We start from the raw sequence: 10,460 nt of genomic DNA, 5'->3' as shown, positions 1-10,460 counted from the left end.
ATTGCTGACATGTTCCACCATCTCAACCTCCTGCCAATAATCACACCTCCCAGTTGACTGCTACCTATAATATTCAATGTAGTATTCCTTCAACCTTCTATGCCCCAGTCTCAGCCTAGAAACTATGGTCTCCCTTCTGTCTACCCGAGGACCTCCCTGCCCTCGCTTTTCCCTGGATCTTAAAAAGATGTAGGCCCTTTCCCTCCATTTCACACAGGGGCGGACTGGGTTCAGAAATCGGCCCGAGCATTTCTAACGCACTGGCCCATTCCGTCCCTTGAGGCCCCCACACCGACCCATTATTTTTGCCTACCCCATTATAAGCCAAATAATGATTTTGCGCAAAACCCCCAATTTAGACCGGCCCACTGGGACAAAAATGAATCAGCCCATATAGCTTTTGCCTGAACTGCCCAATGGCCAGTCCGCCCCTGATTCCACATCTCCTGCCACTTCTTAATAACAATCACTTCCCTAAAGTTAGCCACTTGGCCTCTGCTTTACTGGGACCTCCATGTCAACATTAATATGTCTAAGACCCACTGGACACACAATGGTTGAATCAATGTTGTTTCCACATCATTACAATGAAATTACACTGAAACAACGTGGAATAGACATTGAATTGACATCTGTGCCCAGTTGTTGGCCAAAAAATATCCATCTCTTCATTCCCCTCTACTCCTTGAAATAATCCTTTCAATTCACACATACAACATGAGCTGCCATCTTATATTTCAGAATTGCTTTATTAGTTTGAATTCAGTTATCCTTGTTGTTTGTATATAGGCCTACACATTACATTTTTGGGGGGTTTCACACTGTGGATACCGGTCTTCAAAATTGCTATGAGAAATCTTTTACTCACATACACACACACAAACACAAGGCACAGTGTCAATTCAATACAGCATTTTAATTACAAAGCTAGGCAAAAGGTTTTAGACCAACTGAAAAGCAATATAATAATTAAACTCCTCCATCAAATTACTAGTTCTATCAATTAAATTAATCTTCCTTGTCCTCCATATTTCCCAGCAGGCATTAGGTAGGGAACATGGAGTTATTTCTGGGTCGCACAGCCTGCCTCTGCATCTCGTACATGTTCACATAAGATGATAAGAGGTCATCCATTTTGTAACCCTGAAGAGCAGAGTCAAAAAGAGTCGTTGGGGTATGAACATAGAAGCAAAGTCACATCACATTCTGTCTCTTGTGAATAAGTCACTACAATGCAACTGTTTGTGAAGGTCATTTAGTACACCCTCAGCAAACACTACTTTCAATTTACACAAAATTGTAATTTATTGGTTTAAAGAAGGCAACATCTTTAATTTTGCCTCAAAGACATAATGTCCACTCACCAATGAGGTCTCACAAAGTAAAGTGTTCCCTTTGACCAGGTTGCCAATGGTGATGTGGAAGTAAGTGCTCCCGCTGGACCAGTTGGTGATGCGGTTGAACGGGTGCATGACCAGAAACTCCTGAGGTTTAGGTAAAGGTCAAAAGGTAATATTTGGTTAAACAGAGAAGGTAAATACTTTATAGTGCTGATGGTGGCAGAAGTGGGATACAAGCTTGATGTTGTCTTAATGTTGTGGTGCAGCATTTGGAGAACAAACGTGAGGGAAAATGTTGTTGTCTGAAGAGATAGCATTGTATTGTACACAGTATCTCCTCTCTCTCCATCTTGGTTCGTGCAGGTGACTGTGAACTCCTCAGACCAATTGGCAGTACACCCAGAACATTGTTCTAGGAACCAAAAGGGATCTCAGTTTCAAGGTCTCAGCTTGGAGAGAAGAAGCCTCGTGAAGTATTGGTCGGTCACATGCAGGAACCAAATGTTAATGATGAATAATGTAAATCATGCAAATATAACTTGTCTGTGTAAGCAGTATATAAGAGAACTAACGGGACTGCCCCGGGAGAGCTCCCGACCGACGTGTACTATGGTGCATTAAGTTTGTTGGAATCTCCCCAGCTTGCTGATAATACAGAATGATTCATTTAAATTTGACTTTCCCTGGTGGTAATTTCCACGGCACACATGTAAGCGATCAGATTTTTAGGAAACTGCACCTGATGTCAGCATAATTATATGACAATCTGTCAGTAAATGTACTATAGATTAAAGTAAAATGCTCTGAATGTTGATCAAATCAAAATAATCATATAAAAAAACAATGATACGTTTACCTTTGTTTTGGGATTGATGAAGTTGACTCCTTGCTTGCTGATTGCAATCTGGATGATACTCGGGTAACTTGGTTCAGAGGTTTGCTGTGAAGGAAGAGCATACAGAAATTCACCAATGGGATGGTTGGTGTCTGTATGTATCATTTTTGTATCGACTTGAGCTGTCTGCTAACGCACCTTTACTTCGAAGAAAGCACAGCCGAACGTCGGCCAGTGGCAGATGCCTTTTAGAAAGGCCACTTTAGCCTCGTCCATGGTGATCCCGGCCTGCTTGTTGTAGGAGGCGATGATGTGCTATACAGGAAGAAGAAAACAGAAAGATTCAGAAATGTTGGTATTTCTTTATTACTATATATATACAGTTGAAGTCGGAAGTTTACATACACCTTAGCCAAATACATTTAAACTCAGTTTTTCACAATTCCTGACATTTAATCCTAATAAAAAATCCCTGTCTTAGGTTAGTTAGGATCACCACTTTATTTTAAGAATATGAAATGTCAGAGTAATAGTAGAGAAAATTATTTATTTCAGATTTTATTTCTTTCATCACAATCCCAGTGGGTCAGAAGTGTACATACACTCAATTAGTATTTGGTAACATTGCCTTTAAAATGTTTAACTTGGGTCAAACATTTTGGGTAGCCTTCAACAAGCTTCCCACAATAAGTTGGGTGAATTTTGGCCCATTCCTCCTGACAGAGCTGGTGTAACTGAATCAGGTTTGTAGGCCTCCCTTGCTCGCACACTCTTTTTCAGTTCTGCCAACAAATTTTCTATGGGATTGAGGTCAGGGCTTTGTGATGGCCACTCCAATACCTTGACTTTGTTGTCCTTAAGCCATTTTGCCACAACTTTGGAAGTATGCTTGGGGTCATTGTCCATTTGAAAGACCCATTTGCGATCAAGCTTTAACTTCCTGACTGAAGTCTTGAGATGTTGCTTCAATATATCCACATCATTTTCCATCCTCATGATGCCATCTATTTTGTGAAGTGCACCAGTCCCTGCTGCAGCAAAGCACCCCCACAACATGATGCTGCCACCCCAATGCTTCACAGTTGGGATAGTGTTCTTCAGCTTGCAAGCCAGTTCTATTTTGGTTTCATCAGACCAGAGGACCAAAAAGTACGATCTTGTCCCAATGTGCAGTTGCAAACCGTAGTCTGGCTTTTTTATGGCGGGTTTGGAGCAGTGGCTTCTTCCTTGCTGAGAGGCCTTTCAGGTTATGTCGATATAGGACTGGTTTTACTGTGGATAAAGATACTTTTGTACCTGTTTCCTCCAGCATCTTTACAAGGTCTTTTGCTGTTGTTCTGGGATTGATTTGCACTTTTCTCACCAAAGTACATTCATCTCTAGGAGACAGAACGCGTCTCCTTTCTTAGCGGAATGATGGCTGCGTGGTCCCATGGTGTTTATACTTGCGTACTATTGTTTGTACAGATGAACATGATACCTTCAGGCGTTTGGAAATTGCTCCCAAGGGTGAAGCAGACTTGTGGAGGTCTACAATTTCTTTTCTGAGTTCTTGGCTGATTTCTTTTGATTTTCCCATGCTGTCAAGCAAAGAGGCACTGAAAGTAGGCCTTGAAATACATCCACAGGTACACCTCCAATTCACTCAAATGATGTAAATTAGTCTATCAGAAGCTTCTAAAGCCATGACATCATCTTCTGGAATTTTCCAAGCTGTTTAAAGGCACAGTCAACTTAGTGAATGTAAACTTCTGACCCACTGGATTTGTGATACAGTGAATTATAAGTGAAATAATCTGTCTGTAAACAATTGTTGGAAAAATTACTTGTGTCATGCACAAAGTAGATGTCCTAACCGACTTGCCAAAACTATAGTTTGCAACAAGAAATTTGTGGAGTGGTTGAAAAACGAGTTTTAATGACTCCAACCTAAGTGTATGTAAACTTCCAACTTCAACTGTGTATATATATATACACTGCTCAAAAAAATAAAGGGAACACTTAAACAACACAATGTAACTCCAAGTCAATCACACTTCTGTGAAATCAAACTGTCCACTTAGGAAGCAACACTGATTGACAATAAATTTCACATGCTGTTGTGCAAATGGAATAGACAACAGGTGAAAATTATAGGCAATTAGCAAGACACCCCCAATAAAGGAGTGGTTCTGCAGGTGGGGACCACAGACTACTTCTCAGTTCCTATGCTTCCTGGCTGATGTTTTGGTCACTTTTGAATGCTGGTGGTGCTTTCACTCTAGTGGTAGCATGAGACGGCGTCTACAACCAACACAAGTGGCTCAGGTAGTGCAGCTCATCCAGGATGGCACATCAATACGAGCTGTGGCAAGAAGGTTTACTGTGTCTGTCAGCGTAGTGTCCAGAGCATGGAGGCGCTACCAGGAGACAGGCCAGTACATCAGGAGACGTGGAGGAGGCCGTAGGAGGGCAACAACCCAGCAGCAGGACCGCTACCTCCGCCTTTGTGCCAGGAGGAGCAGGAGAAGCACTGCCAGAGCCCTGCAAAATGACCTCCAACAGGCCACAAATGTGCATGTGTCTGCTCAAACGGTCAGAAACAGACTCCATGAGGGTGGTATGAGGGCCCGACGTCCACAGGTGGGGGTTGTGCTTACAGCCCAACACCGTGCAGGACGTTTGGCATTTGCCAGAGAACACCAAGATTGGCAAATTCGCCACTGGCGCCCTGTGCTCTTCACAGATGAAAGCAGGTTCACACTGAGCACGTGACAGACGTGACAGAGTCTGGAGATGCCGTGGAGAACATTCTGCTGCCTGCAACATCCTCCAGCATGACCGGTTTGGCGGTGGGTCAGTCATGGTGTGGGGTGGCATTTCTTTGGGGGGCCGCACAGCCCTCCATGTGCTCGCCAGAGGTAGCCTGACTGCCATTAGGTACCGAGATGAGATCCTCAGACCCCTTGTGAGACCATATGCTGGTGAGGTTGGCCCTGGGTTCCTCCTAATGCAAGACAATGCTAGACCTCATGTGGCTGGAGTGTGTCAGCAGTTCCTGCAAGAGGAAGGCATTGATGCTATGGACTGGCCCGCCCGTTCCCCAGACCTGAATCCAATTGAGCACATCTGGGACATCATGTCTCGCTCCTTCCACCAACGCCACGTTGCACCACAGATTGTCCAGGAGTTGGTGGAGCATGCCCAGGCGTTGTAGGGAGGTCATACAGGCACGTGGAGGCCACACACACTACTGAGCCTCATTTTGACTTGTTTCAAGGACATTACATCAAAGTTGGATCAGCCTGTAGTGTGGTTTTCCACTTTAATTTTGAGTGTGACTCCAAATCCAGACCTCCATGGGTTGATAAATTGGATTTCCATTGATTATTTTTGTGTGATTTTGTTGTCAGCACATTCAACTATGTAAAGAAAAAAGTATTTAATAAGATTATTTCTTTCATTCAGATCTAGGATGTGTTGTTTAAGTGTTCCCTTTATTTTTTTGAGCAGTATATATATATATATATATATATATATATATATATATATATATATATTATATATATATATATAGTATGCTTTCAAATATTGACATATCTGTGATATAAATCTGGCCCAAATTTTTGTCATAATGTTGCGCTATTAATTTACTAAGAACACTGTTTGGGTAGTGGTTGAATTGTCTTGAGGTCATGATAGCAGTTCTAATTGCAGAAATTATGCTTTATTGGAATGATCCATCTGCTTCGTAATGGAGAGAGCAAGAGATGTATGCCAAATATCATATAAAGCTCAATAAAATGAGAAGAACTGACAGTGTACCATAGGTGTCTGTTATCTCCTCCTCCTCCTCCTCCTTACCTTCTTCCAGTCCTCTGGGGACATGGTTTTCATCTCGTCAGCTGGCACCAGCTCCTTCAGCATCCTGGGAATCATGACAAACTGGGACCTGTCCGTGTCCACCTTGACCCGGAACAGCAGGCCAGCCAGGCTGGTCATTTCCTCCTTGGTACACTTGTGGTAGCCACGCAGGTACTTGGGCAACTCCTGAGGGGAGAGGTTTGTGTATGAGTTATGAGTAACTGGGTTCTGGGTTCACCCCGCTTACTCACTATTTACAGCAGTTTGAATACAGGTTGAGATGCGTAACTCTTTAGTGTAATCATTACCCATTGATGCCAATGGGAGATTTTAATGATGAATAAAAACAAATTCTACTACTAGAAATGTACAGAGGTCTGTGTGTGTGCCTGTCTGTCTGTGTCTTTCATGCCCGACCTGTGGGAAATGGAAAGTGAGGTCAGCGGTCAGGTCTCTTCCTGGGGTCACGTTGAACCACAGCTTCCTCATGAATAAAACCAGGTAGGGCATGGTGACTGGACCTCCTGAAACACAAATGTTCATCAGTCCTTATAGCATAGCATAGTATAGTTTAGTATAGCATAGCTTAGTATAGCATAGTGTAGCATAACATAACAGTTTCATCTACTGACAACTTGGTGGGAGTTAGAGTTTACTTTGACCTTTTCCTTACATTATATTATGTTTTTGACTGTTTTAGGGCTACTATGTACATATAAGGACAATATGGTGGATGCTAGATTTTATTGTACAGTGGTTCTTCCTTTAAAAGTCGTGGCATACTGTAGCATAGCTTGCGGGGTGCCGCAGAATTCTATGGCACGTTATTTAAGTATCAGCCAATGTTGCCAAAATGACGCAATTTACCACAATCTGCCACCACCTACAACAAACGGTTGCAGCATAAGCTCAAAACTTTATCTGTTAAATTCAGTACTGTGCCTTACCCTCTGTTTTACCTCCTTTCTTCGCCTCTCTGGCTCTCTTCGTTTTCTTAGGTTGGTCTATCGTCTCCCTCAAACTGTCAAAGAAGTAGTTTTGGTCTTGTAAGCTCACCACCTGAAAACAAAAAGGAGAGAGAAAAAATAAACATACATTCACTTGCACTACCCGGACTAACTAAACCAGTTAAATGAGCTTGAATTTAACCTTGTTTGGCGTTTTCATGAAGAGACTGTAACCGTCAGCTGAGGCCAGAATGAGCTTGTAGGCAATGTTACGAACAAGGTCACGAATCCTAGACGTTGATGTCACCTCGAAGAGCTAAATAAAGAATTGACACATTTCATTTATTTCATTAAATTTATTTCACATGGACAATGAGCATAATTAATCAACATTTCTGTATTATTATATTTCTGTAGATTTAGCCAGCCAGATAGTTTCCACTGTGACAAAAGTTCAGATACCATATGTAAGTGGATGTGAGAAATTCATAGTGATCATAGGGATCAGTGATCATAGGGATCAGCGATCATAGGGATCATAGGGATCAGTGATCATAGGGATCAGTGATCATAGGGATCATAGGGATCAGTGATCATAGGGATCTGTGATCATAGGGATCAGGGATAATAGGGATCAGGGATCATAGGGATCAGTGATCATAGGGATCATAGGGATCAGTGATCATAGGGATCAGTGATCATAGGGATCAGTGATCATAGGGATCATAGGGATCAGTGATCATAGGGATCTGTGATCATAGGGATCAGGGATCATAGGGATCAGTGATCATAGGGATCATAGGGATCAGTGATTGTAGGGATCAGTGATCATAGGGATCGTAGGGATCAGTGATCATAGGGATCAGTGATCATAGGGATCAGTGATCATAGGGATCATAGGGATCGGTGATCATAGGGATCAGTTATCATAGGGGGGTCAGTGATCATAGGGATCAGGGATCAGGTCCCGTGTGGCTCAGTTGGTAGAGCATGGTGTTTGCAACGCCAGGGTTGTGGGTTCGATTCCCACGGGGGACCAGTACGGAGAAAAAAATGTATGAAATGTATGCATTCACTACTGTAAGTCGCTCTGGATAAGAGCGTCTGCTAAATGACTAAAATGTAAATGTGGATCATAGGGATAAGGGTCAGTGATCATAATAATCATAGTGATCAGTAATCATATGAGGCAAAGGAGAAGCTCTCTACCTCAGTTTTGTCGTTAGGGAAGTGGACTTTATGGAAGATCTGGTTGCTGTCCTGTTGAATGGCATCCACCTCCACCTGATGGGGAGGCAGCTTCCTGGGCTCCATACTACAACAAGAGGACAGTATAGAGTTCATTTCCCCCCACTCATTTTAGTATTTAATATCTCAATACCATATTTTGTAGCGTCCTCAGCACAACTCCAGCAACCTCATCCAAGATATTCAGATTGAGGCTTCTTGGTGTCATGGCTTGGGTGTTGGATTTGTAGGGACATTTAGTTCGAGACCTTTTCACACTGCCTCCCAAATTCACTACAGTGTGCTTTGGAGCCCCACCTGACTAGCATTTGTAGCCGTTGCAGGCAGTCTGCAGCCAGGGGCTCTCTGGGCCGTGACTCTAGGAAACGCTGGGTGTACTTCAGCAGGATCTGACTGGGGGGGAAGAGGCCAGTACACAGCCAAAGGAGCTGCCAACCATAGTCTACACTCATTCTAGGAGAGGGAGGGGGAGAAAGAGGGAAGGTGAGATGGATATAATAGAGTAGAGAGAGATTAGAGCGAGAGGGGGGGAGAGAGTAGAGCAAGAGAAGGAGAGAGGAGAGAGGGGGAGAGAGAGAGTAGAGCGAGGGAGAGAGAGAGTAGAGAGAGGGTCGGGGGAGAGTAGAGAGAGGGGGAAGAGAGTAGAGAGAGGGGGGAGAGTAGAGAGAGGGTCGGGGAGAGTAGAGAGAGGGGGGAAGAGAGTAGAGAGAGGGTCGGGGAGAGTAGAGAGAGGGGGGAAGAGAGTAGAGAGAGGGGGGAAGAGAGTAGAGGGGGGAAGAGAGTAGAGAGAGGGGGGAAGAGAGTAGAGAGAGGGGGGAGAGTAGAGAGAGGGGGGAAGAGAGTAGAGAGAGGGGGGAAGAGAGTAGAGGGGGGAAGAGAGTAGAGAGAGAGGGGAGAGAGTAGAGAGAGAGGGGGGAGAGTATTATCATATAATTAAAAATAGAACATCAGACATATACTGTACATCTCTGTGGTTATTTCCTAGTAATACATGAGAAATAGCTGACATGGCAGTATATTACCACACATACCTGCTGTTGTTACTGGTCATCTGCCTCATGATCTGGCAGTAGACTTCATCCTGTAAAGGCACATGCTGAGTGGCCGGGCCAAAGATCTGGTCAGTCAGCTCTATGGGCTGGCGCACCTGTTTGATAGGGTAATCTCCCATGTACTTTAGGATAGGTGAGGGAAAGGCTAAGGACAATAGCAAACGTTTAGGAAACTCCACTTGGAGAGACATATTTATTAGGATAATTCGGTAACTGCTACGCCATTGTAAAAAAAGTAATTGTATTTATCGTTTAAAGGTCTCCAGTCACAATAAGTCCAAGTGTAATCCCTCCCTAGTGTCTTCAACACCTATTAGAAATCTTGCTTGTTGTTATCCAGTGTTCACCTCAATATGAACATCAACCGTACATTAAAGTGGAAGTTCAGGATTTTATAACTGGATGTTAGATGGTTTCTCAACCTGTAAGTAGCTGAAGTTGGCTAAAGTTAACTGAAGTTTGTAGTGGCTGTTTAAAGAAAACCCGAACCAATTTGTCGTGGCCCGTAGACTACTTCAGGGCGAGGAACCATCTAACATCAAGTTGTAAAATCCTGAACTTCCCCTTTAACAAATAAAGTATTTGAGTAAAGGATATCAGTGAAGGAGATGCAGGCCAGATGGCTGAGGTCGGTGTTGCCCACCAGACTCTTCAGTAGGGGCTGTTTTATGGGTTCTTTGGAGGCAGCCCAAAGTTTCTCCCTGCCTCTGGCCTGCGCCCCGCGGCCCCCTTCTTTACCAGGCTGCCTAAGGGAAACCAAGGAAATAGCTAAGGTTAACTTGCTGTCTTGAGAATAGTATAACCAGAAAATATACTGTTACCCATGCAAACTGTAGTAGTGAGATAATTGGTCAGATTACTGTCACATTGGAATACTCCTTTGTTAAATCGATGATTAATTTACAAATGTTTGTGGTAATTATTAAAGTTCAAATGGTTATTGATGTCGTTGAAATAGTAGTGAGAGTGGAATCTACCTGAAGTAGTCAAAGGCAAACTCTTTCAGTGAGACGGGGGACACTGCCTCTTCCCTGGCAGGTGCGTTCTGAGCCACTGTCCTCTGATCTGGGCTCAGATTCAGCAGACTCTTGTGGTTCAACCAAAGAAAAACACAATGTTAATACGACCACAAGATGGTAGTCTTCCCCTTCCACAATCCCTCGAAGAATAGGGACTTGATGTCGACCTGCCCCAC

General features: G+C 43.5%; 1 protein-coding gene across 1 annotated transcript in view; it reads right to left on the bottom strand.

The window, feature by feature from the left end:
- Positions 1 to 730: 730 nt before the first annotated feature.
- Positions 731 to 10,460, bottom strand: part of LOC106598862 (unconventional myosin-VIIa) — a 40,795-nt gene continuing 31,065 nt past the window's right edge. The window contains exons 36-48 of the mRNA XM_014189878.3: positions 10,243 to 10,352; positions 9,863 to 10,011; positions 9,245 to 9,398; positions 8,511 to 8,666; positions 8,175 to 8,280; positions 7,168 to 7,281; positions 6,966 to 7,077; positions 6,436 to 6,542; positions 6,019 to 6,204; positions 2,374 to 2,490; positions 2,197 to 2,280; positions 1,365 to 1,484; positions 731 to 1,143 (exon numbers count right to left, since the gene is read on the bottom strand). Of these exons, the coding sequence (XP_014045353.1) occupies positions 1,045 to 1,143; positions 1,365 to 1,484; positions 2,197 to 2,280; positions 2,374 to 2,490; positions 6,019 to 6,204; positions 6,436 to 6,542; positions 6,966 to 7,077; positions 7,168 to 7,281; positions 8,175 to 8,280; positions 8,511 to 8,666; positions 9,245 to 9,398; positions 9,863 to 10,011; positions 10,243 to 10,352 (1,614 nt within the window). The 3' untranslated portion in view covers positions 731 to 1,044. The remainder of the gene's footprint in view (positions 1,144 to 1,364; positions 1,485 to 2,196; positions 2,281 to 2,373; positions 2,491 to 6,018; positions 6,205 to 6,435; positions 6,543 to 6,965; positions 7,078 to 7,167; positions 7,282 to 8,174; positions 8,281 to 8,510; positions 8,667 to 9,244; positions 9,399 to 9,862; positions 10,012 to 10,242; positions 10,353 to 10,460) is intronic.

This window comes from Salmo salar, chromosome 03, assembly GCF_965601325.2.
Source record: "Salmo salar chromosome 03, fSalSal1, whole genome shotgun sequence".
In the NCBI taxonomy this organism is placed as follows: Eukaryota; Metazoa; Chordata; class Actinopteri; order Salmoniformes; family Salmonidae; genus Salmo; species Salmo salar.
The sequence above is the reverse complement of the archived record's forward strand: the minus strand, read 5'-3'. Positions and strand labels throughout refer to the sequence as shown.